At 46.1% G+C, this 23,533-nt stretch overlaps 1 protein-coding gene across 5 annotated transcripts in view; it reads left to right on the top strand.

Annotated features, from left to right (window-relative positions):
- The window catches only part of TFDP1 (transcription factor Dp-1), a 774,278-nt gene that overhangs the window by 171,307 nt on the left and 579,438 nt on the right, over nucleotides 1–23,533 (top strand). For all 5 annotated transcript variants that reach the window (XM_069637131.1, XM_069637133.1, XM_069637132.1 and 2 more), the window contains exon 3: nucleotides 8,507–8,573. In XM_069637131.1, coding sequence (XP_069493232.1) covers nucleotides 8,507–8,573 — 67 coding nt within the window. The remainder of the gene's footprint in view (nucleotides 1–8,506; nucleotides 8,574–23,533) is intronic.

The raw sequence follows: 23,533 nt of genomic DNA, 5'->3' as shown, positions 1-23,533 counted from the left end.
CCTGTGGGCGCTTTGAAACACAATTTATTTGATGTATAAGCGCCTTACAAATGCACAATAAAAAATAAATATCTAAATATTCTAGAGAAGGAGGAAAAGTGTGCTGTGTAAAACCTGGTAAGTGCTTTTTGAAGTTGAGGGGGTCAAGTGTCTGGAGCGCATTTTGAGGACTACATCTGGAGGGTGGGGGTGAGTTAGTAGGTTCGGACTTACTATAGTAAATCCTTTTGCTCACTTAGTTACCAGAAATTAAGACGATTCTTTTGTTTAGGATTACAGTGATCTGTTATGTCATTTATAATGCGTCTGTACACACGTTTCTAGGCGCCACAAGACAAGGGAAGACTGAGGGAGTACAATACAAACTGTTAGGTCTCGTTAAATTCAGATGGCGCAAGTGTGACTGCACCAAAGTGCAGGGGAGGAGTGGGATGGGGGTGTCGGGGGTGGGGAGGTGCATTTAGGAAAGCAATCCTCTGAGCAAGTGCAACCAGGGCAGCATGGCTCTGGGTAAGTGCAGGGAGGCAGCGGACTGAAGATCTTTACAGTTACAGCCCTAAGTGCTTGGTGGCCTGTAGGATACCTGGTACTTGTGCTCGGAGGGTAGCCAGGCAACCAGTTGGTGCGGCACAGGTAGCGAAGCCTTCTAACCCTCAGAGTTGGAGGTAGTTAAGTGAAGGGCTCCCGAAGGAAGGTGTTTTGGAAGAGGAGAGTTGGATGTAGTGTGGGCCCAGGCCCCAGAAAGCCTTGCGACGATGCAGTGAGACATGCTCTATGTTTGGGTTGGTTCTAAAGGGTTGCGTGGGTGTGATTCCAGACACACAAGCCCCACTCCATCTTCTTCCTTTCACACCTGATATGCATCTCCCTGTATCTCTCTACCAACCACCTTCCCTCAGTTACTCTCTTCTCGCCAACCCCCCCAGCTTCCTCCTCTGACCCTCTGTATCTCTACACCATACCTCCATCCTCCGTTGCCCCCCCCGACCACCACCACTACTCTTCTACCTTCTACTCAGCCACCCTCCTTTCATTATCCGTCACCTTCCACTTCCTTTTTCACGAACGCTCACCTTACATTAACACTCGAAACACTTTTTTCTCAAAACAACTCACCTTTTCTGAAAGTCGCGTCACTCCTATCCGCAGCCATGCCGGGATAGTGGCGGCCTTCGCTGAATGTTGGTGTCATGGGGTTGCACAACTGCGGAATCATGGGTACATTTTTGACTGTTTGAGGCCATGTCTGGAAGCGGTCCGCAGCTGCTCTGAGGTTCTGTGCTCTTGCGTTTCTCTTTCGCCACAATTTGTATATATCTTTTTATAATGGAGGCTCTGAGGATCTGCCTTGAACGTTGATTTTGAACTGGCCTGAAACGAGAAGAAACTGGCTAGCACCATACAGTGGCATGGGGCGGTTTAACAGTGGTATTGCCCATACAAGTATAGGCACTTCAGCAGGGGGCAGGAACTGGGGCCCTCCCAACTGCCACCATCCCACCACTGGGGTAGGAATGTTTCTGGCTTTTTAACTTTGCTAGTCCTCCCACCCCAGTCTGAGGGGTGTCTCCATCCCTCTAGACCTAGACCTGGTCTCTGTACAATGACAGTGTCCCATTAGATTCCGTAAGACAGTGGTGTGCAGCTGTTGGGGAAAGCGTTCTCTTTTGGCAACTTTCCCTTCATAGTTCCCATGGACCCCCCCCAATCTTTTTGCTTTGTTTTTTAACCTGTTCTTACTTTGAAGTGCAATGGGGATATTTTTGTATCACTCGCTTTTTTACACATGGGATTTTTGGTTACTTTTATATGTGCCTGAAGACAAGCTGAGGGCTGCAGATGACATTTTACCTTTTTTGTGTTATTTTTAGAGTGCAGATTCGTTTTTACCACGTATGGCTACCTTGTTCTGCCAAAATCAATTCTAGCTGTGTCCAGCTGCTACATGTGTTTTACAAAATCAAATCTAGCTGTTCCCAATTGCTGCACTGCGTTTCACCTTGTTCTGCCAAAATCTTTGCTAGTCCAGCTGCTACATGTCTTTGCACAGAGTTTTGCAAAATCGAATTTAGCTGTGCTTTGTGGCTGTGCAGTGCCTTCATTTGCGTTGTGTGCTACCCTCTGTCTAACTTCCCTGCCACTCTCCACACTCGCTCTGCCATCAAACACTCAACTGACATCTGCAACTTCCTCGGAATCATGGATCTTGATGTGCTCGCCATCCCGGAGACATGGTTCAAGGAGAAGCTCGGTCACAAGCTTTGACACACTCCTCCCTGAAGGCTACAAAATCCTCTGTCCCTAAGCTGAAGACGAAAGGTGGGGGAGTGGCGCTTATCTTCGCAGAATGGCCACCTGTGTCCATCATCCCTACTTAGACCTCCTTTTTTCGAGTGCCTAGTTTGTAGACTCATTCTCCCCTGAATCTTCTCTCACTTTGGCCACCTTCGATCGGCCACCATAACAGTCCACTCGCTTCCTCTCGGAATGGGCTGGCGTGGCCTCCTCTCTACTCTCCTCCTCCAACTTCTCCTGATGGGTGATCTCAACATCCATCTGGACTCACTCTGCAAGGGAATGGCCAATCCTGCAGCAGCCTCTTCCTCTGTCACACCCACCCAGGTCCTTTGCTCGGCCCTGCTGCACACTTCACCCAAGACATCCTTTCCTCCCTCTCTTCCACTCCACAGCATACACCAACACTGGAGTCACACTTAGCCCCCGCCCGCCCCCCCTCTTACCCTCTCCTCTCTCTCTCACCAGTCGCAAAGCCTGGTCTATGAAGGCTTCATCCAAGCAGGTGGCCCCCTGCCCCTCTAAACCCCATTAAGGACAATATTGACTCCCTTGGCTGATCTCTGCAATCTCTCCTTCTCCACTGGAGTTTTCCCTACCACCCTTAAGCACTGCCTTGTGCACCCTCTACTCGACAAACCGTCTGCCGACCTCTCCATTCTGGCAAACTACAGCTTATCTCCATCACTCCTTTCTTGTGCAAACACCTGGAGAAATTGGCTATCACTCAGTTCACCCTCCACACTGAATCTATTGGTTTCTTCCAAGACCGTCAGTCGGCTTTACAGCAACCAGAGGCATGGAAACTGCTCTTCTGAACACCCGTGAAGACCTGCTTTCAAACCTTGACACAAACACTCACTCTGTTAACCACAACCTCCTGATCGCACGTCTCCATGACACCCTGGGAATCGCAGGTCAGGCTCTGGCGTGGTTAATCTCCTTTCTCTCTGACCGCCCATCTCAGGTGGAACTCGGAGCCCTTCTCTCGACTATTGGTCTCCTAACTTGTGGCGTTCCCCAGGGGTCTAGTCTCTCCCCTGGTTCTTCAACGCCTATATGGCTGTCCTGTACGATTGCCACTTTCACCTCGAACCTCCAGTGTTACGCCGATGACACGCAACTATCCTTCAGGCTACCTTCAGCCTCCTTCTCACTCATATCCGACTGCCTGTCTGCTATTCAGTCATGGTGTGCTGCAAACGACCTCTGCCTCAACAGCAGTAAGACTGAGATCATTTGCACTGGGACCCCTGCTCCTGCTTTTCCACTTTCACTGTGACCGGCCTCCCTTGGCCCTGCACCCGCACCCACCTGTGAGGCAAAAAACTTCGGGGTCATCTTCAACTCCACTCTCTCCTCTCAGACCGCTCTAAATTCCTAACTATCAGCTACACCTCCTCAGAGGCACTCTACCTTTTCTCACTTCCCGCAGTGGCTCACTGTCTCCATAGCCTTGGTTCTGTCTAGGCTGGACTATTGCAACAGCCTCTTCAACCCTGCGTCCTCTGCAACTCATCCAGAACAGAGCCGCAAGACTTATCCTTCGCCTCAAGCCCAGGTACTGCATTCTCTCCAGCGCTGAAATCCCTTCACTGGCTCCCTGTGGCTGCAAGGATCAAGTTCACGACCCTCTGCACTGTCCACAAGGCTTTCTGAAGCCTGGGACCTACTTACCTGCAACGCTGCCTTCCTAAATACTGACCCTCACGAGCCCTCTGCTCCTCTACCTCCAACCTTCTGCAAGTGAGCTGGTTCTCCAAGCAGAGATTTGGAGGGAGATCCTTATCGTCAGCAAGTGCCTCCCCTCTGGAATAGCCTCTGTTGTCTTTAGCCTGACCTTTTTGAGTTCTGGAAATTCCTCAAGACCTTCCTCTTCTCTTCCTTCGCTTTCTCTCTACCTTGCTAACCTTGCTCTCCGCTCTCTCCATCTCTACCGCCTCTTCCCTACAGCTTGGTGACTGGCGGCCTGGTGTTCCTCAGTCTCATCGGTCCCGGGCACCCCTGCCAGTCCTCGCTCGCACCACTTGCCTCAGGGCCCTACAAAAACTGCACTTAGAAACAACCCAAGAGTTTCGCTCTCTGCCCTTACCCCAGTCTCCACCGACAGGGTGCACTTCGACCGTCCCCCCCAACCCCCTTTCCCCACTCTGTTACTGTCTGCACTTGCACGATCCAAATGCAACGTGCCCGAAGATAGTCTGTTCTCCCCGGTCTTCTCCCCTTTTGCACTGGTAAAACTGCAGAATCGCTGTCAGGCCTATTTGCTGTTTCAAATGTTAAATGTATTTTACGCACTTAGTCTGCCTGTGCAGACTATTATCGTCTCAGAATTTTAAGGGCTCTGAACGACAGTGTTCCCCCTTGTCCCCCCTCCTCCCCCGCCCCCGAGCGCTTTGAAACACTTTCCTGTGTATAGGCGCTATATAAATAAACGATGCAATACAAATGTGGCTAGTGCCCAAAAATGGCTGTGCCACGTGATTTTTGCTTTTTCCTTAACCATGTTGTAAGTTGGCCTTCTTTTGCCAGGTCAGGAAATCTATATTAGTTCATAAGCGTGAAGGATATTTTGCTATCACAAGTTATCCTGAGTTTTGCTCTCAAGAGCATTGTGTACTATATGCCCAGGTTGTGGGATTGTTTTACTAAAAAAATAAATTCCTATACTGATGGGCTAAAGTCTGCAGAATGAACAATGAATGGAAATGGAATCCCAGCCATTCTAACATGTATTCTCTTGATAAAGCCTTGCGTAAGCCTTTGGGGGTGGGGGCATGGGGCATGGGGAAGAAGGAAGGGTGTGGGTGAAACACGCGTCAGTGGCGGTTTGCTTGATACCTTGTTCCTTACATTTTTAAATATAAAGATGTGTATTAACTGGATTTCTTTTTTTTGTGCTTTGTCAGGGGACCCTGATGAATGCAGTTGCTGTTAATTGTAAGAAATAACCCCATTACTGAAACATTCATCCGATCAGTCCCACTAAGCAATTGACTTTTTGAATAGTGTCCTAATCTGGTCAACACAAGACGGTTAGGTGATGGTTTCATTAGTTAAAACCTCCTTTGAGCTGGGCTTAAGACTTCAGTCACTTTATTTTGATTCTAGGTCTCCTGGGCTGGATCAACCTCCGACATATTTCCTCTCGTTAATGGTGTTCCCCAAGGCTCAGTCCTTGGTCCATTTCGTTTTTCGCTCTACTTCTCCTTTTTCACAAGTTATTTAATCGTTCAATCTTTCTCACCACTTTTATGCGGACGACACTCCACTCTTCCTGAATGACAGAACTTTTGTTATTAAATGCTGCCCAAACTGAAGTACTTTTTTCCCACAAACCATATTCCTTCTCCTCGTCCTCCCTCTTTCTTTTCCTCCCTATTTGCTTTCTTATTGCTCCTCAGCTCATAACTTGGGGCTTACTTTGATTCTGACCTATCCTTCGCTCATATCGCCATCTTCCCGCGCTAGTTCTCATTTATAGAATATCTGTAAAGCTCGTCCTTTCTTGACTTTTGACAGAGCAAAACTCCTGATTCCCCCCCCGCAATCCTTTTTCCGATTTTTCTATTCAGTTTCTCTTTTTGGTCTTCCTTTCTCAGACCTTGCTCCACTGAAATCAGTTTTTAATGCTTCCATTTGCTGTCTTTATCTTCTCCTCCCACTTGATTAAATTGTCTCTTCTCTCTCCACTCTCGGCTGGCTCTTTCCATTCTAGTCTCAAATTTAACTTTTTATGTCTAGTTTTTAAATATCTTCACAATCTTGCACCTACTTATCTTTCCACACGTCTCATTTTATATCACTATTCTTTTCGCTCTGGCACAATTTCTCCTTGTAGCATTTCGTCCTCCCTGTGCTAGTTCCCGTTTTTGTTGTTTTACTTTGTGAGCTCCTCTTCATTGGAATTTTCATCTATATTCTCTCCGCTCTATTTCTTTATACACTTTATTTTGTTCCTCACTGAAGACCTATTTATTGCAAACTGATATACAAGGCTGATCTATTCTTGCTTGTATTTTCATTCAATTGTACTGTTTTTATTAATCTCTGTACAGCGCTTTGGATTAAAGCACTTTATAAATTCCAAATAAAATATAAAAATAATCGTCACACGGATTACACTGTGATAATCTGCTTGATCTGGATGGTTAGTCTGTGCTTGTTTGTACTGAAGCTCCAACCGTTCCCCAGCCAGTAAACTTCCTGGCATTCTTGTGGGCAGCCATCCATTTAGTTTTTTTGTTTTGTTTCAATTGTACTTTTCGGCAGCATAGACTAAAATAACAGTGGCGTTTTTTTTGGGGTCAAGGAACTGGATGTTTACTGCAGCAGTAGCTGGAATGCTTTAGGCGGAGGTCGGAGGTTAATGGTAACTAATCATTTGGATTATGGGTGCCCCAATTGGCAGATTTACAATTCCTGGATGTGCAGGATATTGCAATCCAAATAGACACAATTCTATTATTTTAGCGCACAGTGTTGTGCTGTTACTATGAAATGAAGCATAACATCCAACTGGAGTTATTGTCCACCCTGTCACTCATTCGTACCCACTCATGACACATCATACAAGCATCCCTCCTCAGAATGTAGACTTGCTTGTGATGAGTGAATTCGGCATGTCAAATCACTATCGGATTGTTGATGGCTCGTTATCTGTGCATGGACCAATTCCGACAGAATTGCGCCATTCCAGAAACCAGACACAGATGATACTGGAAGCACCACCACAGCAGAGGATGTCTGCAGGCATAAGGAGCAGCACATGTACTGTGGAACAATAGGAGGACTTGCACGCCCAACTGGTTTAACAATCGAAGTGTACCATTAGGAACTGTTGGGATGCCCAGTATACCCTGGTGATCCCAACGAGTGACCTTGTGTGGCTGGGAGTTGGGTGCTCTGTCTGTTCTGCACCAATCTACAGACCGGGGAATTTGCTACAACATGGTGGGCAGCTGTTATCCTTTCATGGGAAGGGCAATAAGACCCAGGTTGGAATCCCGTTTCTAATTTCCAGTGAAAGAATTGTCCCACCTGAGTGGTTCACTGGAATGCTTTGTCTCCTCCAAAGAGTGGCCAGCACCCCACCTCTGCTCACCTTGTGCAAGCTAGCTCAAGTGTCAGTTCAGCAGGCCCGTAGAGGTCCTATAGGATCAGCCTTGCCGAGCAGTTTCTGGCTTCAGTGATGCAACCCACTCGCACTCCCTCCAGACTCCCATAACTCCTTTTACAGCAGTGCCAGCATAATGGGCAGGATGTGACTGCATTAAGATTTGGTCGTAGGACTTGCTGGACTGAACGATGGAGCATGGATTGTGCAGGCTATTTCACAGGTGGCATAGCTTGACTAGTCTGGCCATCTTGCTGGCTGCTCAACAGCATCCACAAGCAGATACATTTAGTTTTCGAAATGTTTCGGGATTTTCATTTAATTGGTATTTTGTCAGGCTCCAACCCTCCCACCCCATCCATAATCGCTAGCTCTGCGTTCTTTTTCGCTTGGTTATTTTCATCTGTGAAGCAATATTTTAAAAACTGACTGGAGAAGGAATGTCAAATTGCCCATACCCCATGGACCCTTTCACATCAAAAGCCACCTGCACCCTGCTGGCCTTCTTTTAAGGCCTGTTCTTGCTGATCACAAAAACTTTTTTTTAGATGTAAAGGTTTTATTTTTATTGACTAAATGTTGCATTTCTTTAGCTTTAGTAAACTTTTTTGTTTACCTCTTCTTATTACAGTATTTTTGTGGGGCTACTGTTGATGTGATTCTCAAGTCGAATGTGTGATCAACTGTGATTTGGTTTGGAACTGGTAGAAAATCCATGCTTTTGAGTCTGATTGGGAATAGTTTGTCTGCTCCCAGCATTTCCTGCAGGAAGCTGCAGTTGGTTACTTTAGGCCACCGGGCACAACGTTATTTTCCTATCCTTAAACAGATTCCTGCACTAACTTTCTTGGTTCAAGTCTATTTTGCAGTTCTTATTGTGTGTGCACTTTTTATAATTTAAAAAGCGCTTTGCTGTTCACATTTTATGAGCATTTGTGGCATAAACAGTTTAATTTTCATACTACTAGTTACAACTCTCGTAACATCTGTTAAGAAAAAATGGATTAAAGTGCTATTTCCGGACATTGCGATTCTGTATTTTGTAGGCCTCCATGCCAAACTTTCAGCATTGAAACTATTTTTTGTTTCTAATAGGCTGCATTAATTGAAGCAAATGGCGAGCTGAAGGTGTTTATAGACCAAAATCTGAGTCCTGGGAAAGGTAAGAGTAATTGGTAAACCAGTTGGTGTTCTTGCTCGGGACCTGTGAAAGGTAGTTGTCTCCAGTTGAAATCTTGTTAATTTTTATCTTTTTATATTGATTGTGTAACAGTGTGAATATTTCAACCGGTGAAGCAAATTAACAGAATGGCCAAATGATATGCACTGTCTCCTCTTTAGTCAAGAGTTGTGGTGCACATGTGGCAATGTAATTTGGTAAGGATGGTGTATGAAGCCCATTCTTGATGTTCTTTCATTAAGAAATGTGCATTGGCCGCTTTGAGGGAGATGGGCTTTATGCTAGAACAAAAGTCCACATAACTTCTTGTTACACAAGAACATTTGACTGCTTGCTTTTCCCCAGAGGTTTTTTACAGGGAAGGGTCAAGCTCTGCTATCTTGTACCTTTCGGTAAAACAAACACTAAAAGTTTTGGCTTAGATCGCATTCATTGGCTTAGCGAATCTTCATTGTGCTGCGGTAGAACAGATTCAAGCCAGGAGAGTATTTATTCCCTGTAATGAAAAAATCCCCTTCCCTCAAAATGCAATCTGCTTTTTAAAAAATATTTGTGGTCAAGTGTTCAATGAAAGATGTGTACATTTGTATGACCTAATCATTGAAAGTAGTATGTTTTAATTGGAACAAACTTAGATACCCATGGTTATGTTTTTTGTGAGCAAATGCTTGCAGCTGTATAGGGGATTTGGCTCTGAAGCTTGACATTGCATACTGACGCAAGCATTAGAAGTGTTTGCTTCCGTTTTCATGTCATTTGAGGCGTCTTGAAAGCTGCCTCACAATATTCAGGCATGCTGAATCGATATTTCTAAATAATGCTTCTAACTCTTTGGAGAACAGATGCTTTCAACATCAGGTTCTCCTGAATCTGTACTATAGTTGAATCACTTCAGCAAGTGCATCACAGAGCATACTTTTAAGACGAGAAATGCACAGTAGACCCAGAGCTGTGACAATAGGATTGGGACCCCAATTACCATGAAAGTTCTTGCTGGCCCTGTTACTCTAAACCCACAAGACTATCCTATCTGTTTTTCTGTGTAAAGCCGCTTCAGATGTATAGATGTGGGAGATGCCTTCCAGAGGAATGAAGAAATAGCCTGTAAACCATTCTTTGCAGCTTCTTTGGGCACTGATCCGTCACCTCCTTGACACATACAACGCGAGAAGTGAAGTGCAACACATGCTTTGTTTAAATCACAAAATGCAAGTGGTCTAATTTGATTATTGCCTTTGTGGCTTTTTACAATAACGCTGAGGTGAAGATTAGCACAGTGTAGATCCCGGGTGATATTAAGACACTTCCCGATGTCTCTTGTAACGTGGCCTTTAAAGCTGGTGCCCTTATCACTATATATTGCAATCAGGAGACTAGTTTGTGGTATTCGTTTGATAAGTAACTACTTTGTGGTGTCTGCCTTTTCTGTTTGGATGGATGTCCATCCACTCATGAAAACATTTGTATTTTATTGTTTATTTAGCGCTTTACTCCAAAGCGCTTTACAGAACACCAACCAGAATACAGAAAACGTCAAACATTAGTCCTTCGAGCCAGATTTACACCACAACATTTCACAAATCACAATATTTACACCACAACTAAACACTGTTCGTAGGATAGACATTTAGAGAGCTGTTTAGCATTTGTTGGATACTTGGAGAAACACCCTTTTTGGGGGCTGTGTGTGTGACCGTCTTTATAGCCTGATTAATGTTGTTTGGTAGGCAGATGCTACAACACGCTATGGTGGGAAAGAAAGTAAGGAGCAAACCTGTTGGGTTTAAGGGTAATCCGGGTGCAAAAATTCTTGCACGCTACTAACCAGCCATATACTACTCGGCACCACAATTCTATACGTACGCTAGTTCTTACACTCCAAGAGTCAAATCGCACTAGCCCACGGCTCGTGAGTGCACATTTTACACCCAGAGGGCATTCCTATTGGTCTGATCAGTACGAGCATGGAGAGGGGTGAGGTAGAATAATGAGTTTCTAGATGCTACCGGGCAGACATCTGTAATGTGTATGACGATTCACGGGATCTCGTTATTTCTCCCCAGAGCTGAGCCTTTCCCTGTGAGGTTATGGAGGTGAGCCCACTAGACAGAAATCCCTCTAGGGGTGGCCAAAAGCGGTACCTCACAAGGAGAGACTTACCTGATGGGGATAAGGACGCCCGTACCGCAATAGAACTCCCTGGCCTTTGAGACTATGAAATCCTTGATCTTCAAGAACCAAACTGAAAGCATGTGTTTGATACTGCAGTATTCCCTCCTTTCCTCACTTAATATCACCAAGACGAGGAGGAGGAAAAGGAAGATAGTGATAAGTCATCCCCCAAAAGTACTGAGAAGAGGAAAATTGAAGGAGTGATACAAACGCCTTTTCCAAGGCTAGACCGTATTGAGAAGAGGTGGGCCCAAGGAGGCATGAAGAATACTCCATTGATGTAAAAGGAGGACTATGGCACTCCAGTGGGGAGGACCCAGCTACAGGACTTCAAAACCAAGAACGGACTTGAGGAAAGAACCCGCCATGAACCTGTCCGCCACAGGAGATTAATAACTGGGAACAAGGAAGTGTGCAGGAGAAGCTGGTCCTTGGCTGTGAGGGCACCCTTAAACAGTCGGTAGAACACTACGTAGTCGGACTGAGACCAACCTATGCAAAAGCTGGAGAAAGGCAAACTGGCGTGACCTCGGATGTGGACCATGCAGCGCTGCAACTACAGACGCTGAAAGTCCAAGAAGCCTGGTGAGCGAGGGGTGAGGAGGGGATTTTCCTCATCACAGTAGTTATGAGAAAGATACCAAGACTTTAGAGCTATTTCTTACACCTACTGTGATGATTACTCCCCAGGTAGAGTGCCTTGGGACTAATCTCCATAGTCCCAATAACTACAAGAGAGATCCAGGATGAAGATTGCTACGGGAGTAGTCTTCCCCTCTAGAGGGTTTGTGGAAACCGTTGCAAAGCCAAGGACATTACAGGAATGATCTCCCTTATTGTAGTAGACCAGAAGGAAAGTCCATGAATATATGTAACGCTAAAAAAGAATAACTGTTGGGCATTTATCCAAACCCAAAGAAGCCCCTGGGAGTAATTACAAGGGCTTATCAGAACTGTTACGAGGAACTATCGGACACTAGCCTTTAAGGCTGACCCGGTTGGACCAGCAGAAGGGAGTCCTTCTCCTGGCTTAATTTGTTTAATACATTTGTTTAGTGGTAGGGTCAGAGTAGGATAGTTTTAGACAGAGGACTGATTCTTTAGTTTGACAACCACCCCGATGACAAGCACCAGAGTTATAATTTAGTTAGGGCAAACCGTCTAGGTATAGGGAAAGATTGGTCCTTTTTAAAATAAAACCTTTAGTTTGAAATGCCACTGCTTTGTCTGTCCGACTCTTTATGGCATACAATATGTGCTATAGAGTATCACTCCCAAACTAAAGGTTCTGCGAGACCTTTATGCCCTCTCGATGAAGCTACATCCCTGAACAAAGCCAAGCTAGAGGGTGGAGATTATCGACTGACTGGTTTGCCGAAACACAAATAAGGATATCATTAGGAGCCTTTTGAGGGACGCTGTCATGGCGGATTCCTCGGCCAGATTTGTTTCCTTATGGAGCATCAGAGACCTATAATTCAAGCACTGTGCATGTAACTGTTGCGAGGGCACATGCTGGCAGGAACCTATCTAATAAGGCGGCACCTTAGGGTCCTTAAGTGCTGACTGGGTTGGGAAACCTTGAGGTTTTCACAGTACATCAAAATGATGAGTAACCGCATGGGTGTAGCAGCAATCCGTGGGCAGCAGGGGTGTCTCCACATGTTTTAGACTAAACTCCCATGGTCCCCCACAATTGGCTATGCTGGATAGGCCTGATGGGAGATATAGGCCAAAACATCTGCAGAGTCTAAGGTTCCAGGCTCGTGATATAGGTGGTGGCAGGCACATAGATTTTTTTTTTCTAGAATACAAGCACATGCAAGAGTGGTGGACGGTTTCTGAATTGAACGGTCATCTGGCAAGTAATAAGCTTCTATCGTCCCTGTGGATCTTTCGAACAAGAACCATCAACTGAAAATCCACTCTGGGTGTTGTATCTGTCCATTCTTCCAATCTAGTTTGGGAGTTGAGGGGTTTGGTAACAATTGTGCTGTTCACCATCTGGCCGTCTCTGGAGCAGAGCAGGGTTCAGCATAGAACAATGAGAGTTATATTAGCAGGAGACAGTAGAAACCATGTTTAGTCATGGTAGAGTTAGTCATGTGTAAAGCGGTAGCATCATGAAGTGCTGCCACATAGTGATTGTGTAAACACAAACCAGAGGATCTTCCTTATCTGCAAACCGGGCAGATGCATCTTTCGATTGAAGACAAGGTGGCAGACCTCCTGCCACTTGGTCCTGGCCTGAGCTGTGAAAAGCAATAGCACGGTGCAGGTGACTGTGTATTTGTGTCAAAAATATGAAAGCAATACCATCACATTAATCATAGTGGAGAGAAATGTTTCTGATTGGGTAGACTAAACACTGGTGCTTTATATACCTCGTCTTCAACCTTGGTAAATGCCTAGTCTACTTCTCCAGCATGGGGTCTGGCATCGATTCACATGCTCATGAATATTTCCTGTCAGGCTGGGAAATCTTGGTAAAAGAAAAGTTTCACTTTCACACTGTTTTTCTCTAAACAATCACTGAACTCTGGGTTGTACTTTCCCCAACCAATGACTGCCCACCCCTAAGCCCCTCCACTGCCAGCCATCTTCAGATTTTTACTGCACGTTCAAGTGTCGGGCGTCCTCTTGTTTTAATCTGAGTTTTTCTACGTTTTTGCCCTTTTTTCGATGAATTCTATTTTTGTCAAATGGAGCCCATGTGCTTTTTGTTCCTTTGACCGGCAAGTGGGAATCGTTTGTCGCCATATTTCATTGCCCCTCAAGGGCAAGACTCATCGAAGATTGCATAAGGCCACCGGGCCTACACCGCACGCCGGACCATGTCAGAGGACAAGGCGGGAAGCTCCCTCTTCAAGCGCTGCTCCAGCTGCGGATTGAGGAACGTGTTTGTAGAGGACAAACACCTCAGTACCTCTACTGTCTCCATCCGGGCAGCAGGGAAGCGGATTGCAAAGTATGCCTTGGGTTCTCAAAGCGGACAGTCAAGGATAGTCAGTGCCCTGTGTGGCAAGCAGGGGCATGCCTCACCCAGGACCGGCTGGTCCGAAGAGTGGGCTTCTAAGTCCTTTGAGGGCTCTCCATCCATGGGGGGCCGAAGACGAGACCAAGCACTGCGAGTCAGTTTCCGTCTGGGGTGCCGCACAAGCAGGTCGCTCAACAGGCAGAGCGTGCTCATCTTCAGTCTGCCTCCATCTCCAGTCATCGCTCCAGCTACTCCTCGAAGAAACCGGCTAACCTTGGGAAGCTGCGGGAGAAGACCAAGGCACAGGGAAAGGTCAGACCTGACCCTGAAAGTGGTCCAGGCGATCGAGCTGGTGGCGGCCGCTCTTACGAAGGCAGAAAGGGCTGACCCAGTCCAGGGGGCCCTGGCAGCGCCCAGAGTATTCTGGCAGAGAAGAAGCCGGAGAAAAGGATGCCATCCCTAAGCCCGTGACAGCCCGCTCAGGGTTCAAAAAAAGGGGGGGGGATGGAGGCCTCAACCGTGCTTCAGGGCACAGATTTTCATCCTCGGATGAGGAGAATCTGGGGTCTGTTCACACAGTCCGGAGGACGTGGGGGAACTATGACTGCGGAAACGCTGAAAGGGGTGGAAACGCTGAGGGGGACGATGGCTGGAATTCTGATGATCTGGGTGCTGGTCCCAGCAGCCCCCCCACCTCCACCCTAGGGATGTATCATTGGACATTCTCACAACCCTCCACACCCTGGTGTCGGAAATCCAGAAGAGGATGCCGACGACGCCTCCTGCCCTGGTGGCACTGGGCCCGCTGGCAAAAGGAAGCGGCACCCTACGTCGCTGTATCAGCCTCCGCACATGCCCCTCCCAAACCCCTAGGGATGATTGCTGACACGGCCGACGGCATTTCTCCGCCGCTGAGAGCTTCTCCCCCGGATGAAGTGGGATTGTTCATGACATGGTTGCCAGAGCATCTGACCTCTTTCAGCTGACGCCAGAAGAGACCAAGTCAATGGCGGGAAGCCAAAAGGAAGACATTCTGGCGGTGCCTCTCCTAGATGACGTTTGGGGACGAAGGCCTGGCGTTGATGAGAAACCTGGCCACGTGCCTGGCGAAGAGGGATAGGCTGGAGAAAAAGTACTAGCTGCTGCAGTCCGCACCCAAGTGCCTACTTTTGCAGCCTTCCCCGGACTCTGTGGTCTCTGCGGCGGCGAAGAAGATGTCCTCTAATCCCTCATCTTCAGCTTCCGTTCCCCCAGACAGTGAAGGGAAAGGTTGGATGTCATGGGTAGGAAAGAATCTACTCTGTGACAGCGGCGGCAGTCAAGGCAGCTAATGCGCTTCCAATCCTGGCCAGATGAGACGGGAAGGTGTGGTATAAAATGGCCAGCAAGCCTATCTAGCGTCGCAGGAGTTGGATAGCATCCAATAAACAGTCAATACTTTAGAAGAGCCATTTCCCAAATTTTTTGAATTGCCCCAAAATTAAAGGGCGGTAGTTACCAGACCGATTACTCAGAATACATCAAATTTGTACTTGGAAGGAAGATAAAACCTGTTCAGTGTCCCAGAGGGTTTTAATAATTGTGTAGATGGAACTCATTTCAGACAGTTATTATATTTGTAAGTTACTAGTCCCCATGAAGGCCTCACCTGACATTGTATCTCTGGGGGCATTATGCAGGAACGCCGACATTGGCATTGTTCTTGGCATGGCCATCTGATAAAGTGAAATGGCTCTGTTTCAAGGAACAGGCGCATCACTGCAAGAGTTTGAAAAATGTTTGGATCCTTTAACTTGTCCCTCAATATTATATCAGATGTTTTGCTTCTTCTATACTTTTCTCCAATACGCTAGTTGCAAAAGATTTTCTGTTCTCAGTATATGTATAATGGAGATTACAGGGAGGCTGAATTGGATGTGACCGTATGGTTGGTTCGAATAAATTCTCAGTCATTCTGCCTCTTTTAGCGAGGGCAATGGTGCAAAGCTATTTGAAAACTGTCTACCATGGGATTTGGGCACCACGAATGCAAAGAGAATAATGGGTGGAAACCTTGTCATCATGGTTTCTCACATTTTTGTATGTTATAATTTTCCAGATACAAAAACACTGAAGATGGAATGCCAGAATGTGATTGGATGAAGGATAAGAAATTAGATGAACTCTTAGAAAACACTCCAGGTCGTCTAAATGAGAGAACAGTCTCCTTCCAGAATTCGTTTTATTCTACTCCTGCTACACATCTTGTCATTAATTTACTCTGGATTAATCCCTTGCTCCTTTATACTTGTGTTCATGCAATACGTAGATTGTTTAATATTGAAATATCCCTTATTAGCTGCAAATGATAGTAGGGGGGATATCAAAATTATACCACTAAAGGTACAGCAGTGGTAGCAGAGCTATTGTAGCCTTTCAAAAATGTATAGAGGTAATGTTAGATGGCCGTGCCATTTTACATATGATATATTTTATTTGTATCGCGCTCGTGCACAAGGTTAGTTTTGTTTGAAAGAAAATGTAAGCATAAGTCGGGAGGGGGTGGGGTGGGGGCGGGCAGAATGCGACAGGGGTGTTTCCCCAAAGAAATGGGCTTGGTTGGCAAAATTGGGGTGCTGAGACTCAAAAGAAAAAAAGGAAACTATCCTTGGGTGCAGGTCTTTCGAAATATAAAAGGGCAACCTTTGAGGGTGTCCTTAGGCAAGAGATTAGCATAAAATAGTTATTGTATTGTGCCTTCAACCCCACCCCAATGTGTGCATGGTCAACCTATTTCGATTCACCTTCCTGCAGCCGCGGCATTGCATCCTACTTTATCGGAGACTTTGTAACCCTTCCTCCACCTTTTTCTTTGCTACTCATCTCATTGAAGATTTGGTTTGTTATGGCTCCTGGCTGCAGACAATCCGCAGTCTAATGCTGCAACTTCATATTATAGCTACCTACTCTCATACTAGGAACAGTTATATGTCATGCCATTTATAACGTGCCTGTGCGAGTGTTTCTAGGCGCGACAAGACAAGGGAGGACAAGACCATGATGTTACTAGGCCTTGTATCATTCAGATTGTGCAAGTGCGACAATGCAAAGTGCAGGGGGAAGACAGAAGACGGAAGTGTTGGGGAGAGGGAAGGAAGTGTAATCAGGGTAGCATTACTCAAGGTGCAGCTAGGGTAACGCGGCTCCGGGGAAGTGCAGGAGGCAGGGGACTGTAGGGTTACAGTTACTGCCCCTAAGAGCGCGGTGGGTCCGGAGGAGGTGCAGGGGAGACTGATCATTGAGGAGCCTGGTACCAGTGCGACACTGAGGGAAGCCAAGCAACCAGTTGGCGCAGCAGATAGATCGGGCAGCAGGGGAGAGAGCGAGAAAGAGAAGGAAGGCCTTCAGATGTTTCTGGAACTTTAGGTGGTCCTGCTCAAGTTTGAGAGGGGCATGGAGACCATTCCACAGGGTGGCACCTGCCGAGGAGAGACCTACCCCCACTCTCTGCCTGGAGAAGTGTCTGACCCTCAGAGTTAGAGGTAACTGAGCAAAGGGCTTGAGAAGTAAGATATTTTGCAAGGGTTGGATGTAGTGCGGGCCTTGGCCTCAAAGCCTTTTGGATGATGCAGAGAGTCTTGAACTTGATCCTTGCAGCCACTAGGATGCCAGTGGAGAGATTTCAGGGCTGTAGATATACAGTCCCTGGACTTAAGGCCGAGGGCAAGTCTTGCAGTCCTATTCTGGATTAGTTGCAGAGGGTGGAGAGTAAATAAAGGCAGATTAAGAGGCTCTTGCGTAGTCTAGCCTAGAAAGAACCAGGGCTTTGGATACAATGAGCTTCTGGAGGAAAGTGAGAAAATGAAGAATAACTCTGGAGGTTCAGCTGGTCGTGGGCCTCCTTCACAAGGTCCATGATGGGAGGAGAGTGGAGTCGAAGATGATGTTGGGGAGAATTCTCATAAATGGTTGATTTCCCCTTACCTGAGTCCCTCAGTGGCTTTGCTGGATTTCTAGGATTTATTTTTTTCACCTGGTAAGAGTGAGCCTTTTTTCCCACTCTTACATGTGTTTTGCTATGTGCGTTTCTACTTTTTGTGTGGTCTTGGGCACTGGAGCCTCACCTACTCCAAGGCACCACATTTTTCATGTGTTACACTGCACCTTCAGTGCAGTGACACAGGTTTGTCTTTTAGACTTCCCACCGACTCCATTTTCTGGGGCTGACTACAGTCCCCCAGAAAAGGGTAAAGTTGCCATTAACTTTACCTTAGTCACTTTAAACCACAGACCCAGTACACCCCATCTTCATGGAGTATTGGAAAGGGTTAATTCTTATCCCTTTTTGTCTGTGCCTCTTGGGGCATTGTTTCGCTACCTTTACATTAAGTCTTGGCTGGTGGCAGTGGTTTCTATCTTAACTTTTCTACCGCGATTATCTTATATAAAAGTGTTAATGTTTTAGGTTATTATATTAGCCTCAAACATAAACCCGCTTGACCAAATACATTTTAATTTGGCTCCGACCGGGTTTATTCGCCATTTCTTTTCGTTAGTCTTTCTCGTGTTTTACTCTGCACGCCAAACCAGGTTTGGTCCTTTTGTTCATGGCTTTTTTGCGTGCTTCCACACAGAAGCCCTCCTTTAGGTGCCTGAGAGTCTGGGTAGGCAGGATTTGAGGGAGTGGTTTTAGGACCCCTGCCATGGGTTCCCTTGGTAACCCAAGTCACACTCTTGTCTGATTGGCTAAGGGGACTGGCCTTGCCAGGCCAGCAACCCTGCTGTGTGATTGACAGCCAGGCTGTATGAATGGGGGAAAACTGCATAAAAAGCAGGTCTTTAGGACTGGAAGCAGAGAGTCACCACTGGAACGAAGGAACCAACGAGGAACTGGAAGAAGAGGACCCCTACAACAACTGAACCGCCCGGTTGAAGCCCTGCTGCAGGTCCAAATCTCCAGAATCCGATGACAGAGAAGATCCTCCAGGAAATGTCTTCCCTTGAGCTGGTGGGACCAACCAGTTAACCCAAACTGCAAGCCAGGACCCCTCCTCTGGTTGAATTCGCTGTACAGAGCTACAGTGGGCCGGATAGCCAGGAAGGTTGGACCCTGCTTGGGTTTTAAGGAGCACAGCTTTTATTTGTTGCTTTGCTCTGCTGGTTTCTTCCCTGGGTAGTGCAGGACACTTCAGTCTTCCTACTTCTGATCAGTCAATCGCTTCAGGAACCGTGAGCCTGCAGGAACTACCAGGAACTTCTGCCTCAGCTACAGCTCCTTCTCCGTTTTGAGGTACTGTGCAAATCTGGTTGTGCATTTTGTTCAGCCGCGGTGAAAGTGTTTGAAATCTTCCAATCGGAGGGCTTGTCCTTCTCTTCTCTTTAAACTAACTTTTCTACCAACCAACCTCGTCTGGAAACCGTGCCACAAACTTTACCGCAAACTACCCTGAACTGTATTATCTTGAGCAAAAGACTTTTGAACCATTGACTTTGTCCCTAATCCTTTTCTATCTGATTTTATCATTGTAGTTTCTTGTTCGCTTGCCCGGAGCACTTACCTGTTGCTGTGGATCCATTTCTGTTAACTTTTGTCTTTCCCTCCCTTTTAAATAGCTGGCGTGCCGTTTTGCTCCCACTTCGTTTTGTGACCTTAACTTGTCTGGAATTTAAGGGAAGAGGTGTGGTGTATTAAGTGTGTGATTTTTAGACTGCTTATAACAGTGTAATGTTACACAACTGAAGAGAGACATAAATGTATACTCTTTTACTTGAAAACCTTCAGTCAGTGTTTGCCTGAATCATAGTAATTGCTGTCCTTTGTTACTATTTGATACTGCTCACTTACTGTTGAGATAAGTCTGGCTGCTCTGCTACTGCTACCACTTTAACTGTGTAGTACAGGCTTGTTCCAAAGGTGAAATTGTGTTGTCACTTGTACTCTTATTTGTGTGTGGTGTTCCCAAAGGGTACTGTATATAATTCTGCCTAACAAATGACACCAAGGTTTTTTGCCTCACAGGAAGGGAGAAGGGCCCAAGAGGGTGGCCAGAGTGAGGGGAAAGCGGGAGCAGGTGTCCCAATGAGAAAAATATGTCTTACTGGGATTAAGGCAGAGCTCATTGGAGGTGCATCAATCCAGAATCACGGATGGACAGTCCGGAATGAGCAGGAGAGGAGGCTGAGGAGAGCCTGAAAGAGTAAAGCGTCATCCACATAACACAAAGTTGGTGCCGATGGTAGAGATCACGTGGGCCAAAGGGGCCAAGTGGATATTGAAGAGCCAATGTGAAAGGATAGAGCCCTGGGGAACATCACAGAAGTGGTTGAAAGGACCCAAGTTGGACCTGGGAGGGTTGGTCCAGGAGGAAGTTCAACTACTCCAGGGCCTGATCTGTGATGCCCAGCTTCTCATGGAGTCGATTGATCAGATTGGTGTGATTGACCGTGTCAAAAGCGGAGGAAACCTCAAGGAGTATGAGGACAGAAAGAAGGCTGGAATCAAGATTAGCGAGTGGATAGTCCCGGGTGTTCAGGAGAGTAGTTGCTGTGCTTCTGGCTACTCTGAAGCCAGACTGATGGTAATGGAAACAACAAACCGATTCCGTGTGGAGAGGAAGCTGGCAGATGGCCAGCTTTTGTAGAACACTGCCTGGAAAGAAGTGATACATATCGGGCGATTGTTTGCTGGACAGGTAGGATCAGCAGAAGGCTTTTTAAGGAGTGGGTGCACAAGGAGGAGAGAGGGGAAAGATCATGTGGCGAAAGAGGGAGTGCAGAAATCGGCCAAGGCAGGAGCGCGGTTGTCAATGTGGTCATTGATGGTTCTGGAGGAGCAGGGGAGCACCTGTTTGGACGTCAGGTGTCGTCTTAGAGAGAGGAGAAAGGAGGCCAGAGGGGGCCCGAGGGAGTTGCCCGAAGAGGGGGAGAACAGGATGTCCTGAGTTTTAGTGGTCAAGTGAGTTCAGGTCTCCTCAATTTTTGTGATTATATTCTTGGTTGAAAATGGTTTTAACGGTGCATCGCCTGCGTCTATTGTCTTAAACTTGTTTATTTCAGGTTTCACTTTCAGTTCACAGATCACTTCCAGATCGACGAAACGAAAACTCCATTTGCATAGGAATTTTGTTTAGTGTGCTAGCACTTTGAATCTTAGACAAATGAATAACCCAAACAGATCATGTAATTGTCGCTACAGTTTACTCTGCCGTTTCCATAAATGCGCTCCACATGTTCAACGTTTTGTTCGTGGGAGAAATGTTCACTAAAATGTTAATGGCACAACGTTTGTTAGTTATTAAATCTGTGTTTCTAAATCTGCACAAAGTTTGAGGTAATTCCAACACAAATCCAAGTGCTCTGACTGGATTTAAAATTCTCTTCTGCCACTAGATGGCAGTATCGTAGTAGTTCGGAACAACCAGTTTCTGTAAGGGACTATCTGTTAGGACTGCTCTGTAAGCATGGGGAATCTTTCCAAATGAGTATTTAGGACGGAAGGCGCTCTGCCGTGCACAATATATATACAGGTGGCTACGTAGTAGTGTTGTACAGCGGAGGAGGGGGTCGGAAGTGGACTTGCCTCACTTGTTTTAGTACTGCGTTTAGAACTTGCAGACTGTGTAAGGAATTTATTTTGAAAACAGAATTAGGCGTTGGAAGTTTCAATATGCGTGTCTAACGTCCGTCTCCAAATTTGAGGGGGTGCCCTACATGCAGATCCTCTAGCCAGTGAGCGCTCTACGAATTAACCGCGCGATAGGGATCTGAGCAGCCCACATCCGTAAATCCGGCCCGTAAATTCAATCTAAATCGCACGCACTCGCCCTACATCTTTCCACGATTGATGCATTGTGTCATTGCATAGGGTAATACTTAATCTCATATCGCTTAAAAGCGGGAGGAATATGGCATTTGGGATCATTTAACAAAAATTGTATTATCATTCATGTTTGTTTTTTGGGCGCAGTCATTGACCAGAATACATGGTGTTTCACTCCATGTTGTAAAAGACAATGAAATGGGGGAGAGCTGGGTAGCACTCGTTGCATTTTGTAGGGTGACCAGATTTTCAAGAAAAGCCAGGGCGGCCACCAACATAAATGAAGGACAAGCCGCTCACAACGTCCCCCAACGCGCATTTCAACCCTTCGCTAATCCAAACGCCTCCCCGCCCCTATTTCCAGGAAGGATCTTCTAAAGTGTGCGGTTTTAAATCGGGATTTATGCATGTTAATACAAAAGGAGCTACTGCTGTGTTCAGGGGTGCAACAAAACCTACATATCGGGGGGAGGGGGGGAGGGTGAGTGGTGGTGATGGGAGGGGCCAGTTCAGAAAATAGGTGGGGCAAACTTGGAGGCTCTGCACCCACTGTTCAAACCATGGTCTGGTGTGGGGTCCAACTATCAAATAGTATATTTTAAAGCACTTTATGCATAAAGGCAATGGAAGTCGTCGTTCTTAAAAGTAGCAGCATTAGTTTTAGTGCCTTCAATACCTTTTTCTGAACAAACACAGTAAAACTAACACCGCCAGTTTTCAGAGGTCAGTTTCGAGACAGGCTTCCCTTACCTCTCTGCCTAACACAATGCAAGTGCGCAGATCCAGGGGTGCACCTCGTCTAAAATTTAGGAAGGGGCTAACCCTTCAAATGTTGGGAGAGGTGCTAACTTCAGAGACAGTGGAGGAGTGGCAAACTTAATTGTGTTGGGGCATCCAACTTCTTTACTCATTGTAATGAGGCTATTCTAGTGCTTCAATGTTACAATCAGTTAACGCTGTCCTTTAAGTCCGAGAAGACCCTCTTCTTGAAGATTCCGAAGCTCCTAGAAAGTGTGAAAATGTCAGATGGTGGGCAATCGGTCTCAATATCATTGTATAACAGGACATAGCAGAGTCTGGGGCAGTACTCTGGACCGCCCAAGCAACTTCAGTGGGTGGGAGCAACAGGGGAGAAAATGTAATGTTGATTCTACCACAGTTCGCTGTACTAGAATCTCTGGTGGACTGACTTGCTGGCGAGACGCTCTGCCTGTCAAATCAAGTAATAACAGACTGGGGAAGTGCCAGTGCAGCAATAATGCACTTCTATGTGACCGTATTGGAACTACTAGCAGAGTAGTACCAGGGTACACCAATTTGTCCCTACACTTTTTAAAACGGTCCTATTTTTAAGGGTGTAAACGTAATCACATATAAGCACTCCAATTTTTGCAGTAAGTCGGGGTGAGATTACGTGATTTGCCCGGGACCACACACTTAAGTTAAACAGTGAAGCAGGGCTTTTAACCAACTCTGAAATTTGCGCGTAGCCACCTTCTTCCACGCTTTACTTGGAACAAATATTTAAGTTTTGGATGTCGAGGTCTGCAATAATACTGTCCTGTGGCTCTTACTAACAAAATACACAAATTGCATAGTTAAGTATCATGACATGTAGAAGTTTATAGCAGCATATTGACCCAAAATAATCTGTGTACCTTTTTTATTTTCCACATACTGAATGCAAAATTAGAAGATGCAAAAGGCAAAATATAAATTTACCCACTTTATTTTCAGCGCTTTGACACACAATAAAAGAAGTTGTATAATAAACTCACTTAGGTTTGGCGATTCGTCACAAACCTCCAGAGTGTTACCTATGGTTTTTAAGAACATTCAACTAAGGACATCAAAGCAAAATGTACTTTTTAATGGTATAAGATTTTTATTTTCACAGAAATAAGTAACATGAAATTCTGTTTATTTCAAATTCTTGTAAAGCGTTGCATGCCCACAGGCCTTGGAGCGCTACACAAAAACCAAAAACTTAGACAC

The sequence above is a fragment of the Ambystoma mexicanum genome, chromosome 7p (genome assembly GCF_040938575.1).
Source record: "Ambystoma mexicanum isolate Mex_15411 chromosome 7p, UKY_AmexF1_1, whole genome shotgun sequence".
NCBI lineage: Eukaryota > Metazoa > Chordata > Amphibia > Caudata > Ambystomatidae > Ambystoma > Ambystoma mexicanum.
The sequence above is the reverse complement of the archived record's forward strand: the minus strand, read 5'-3'. Positions and strand labels throughout refer to the sequence as shown.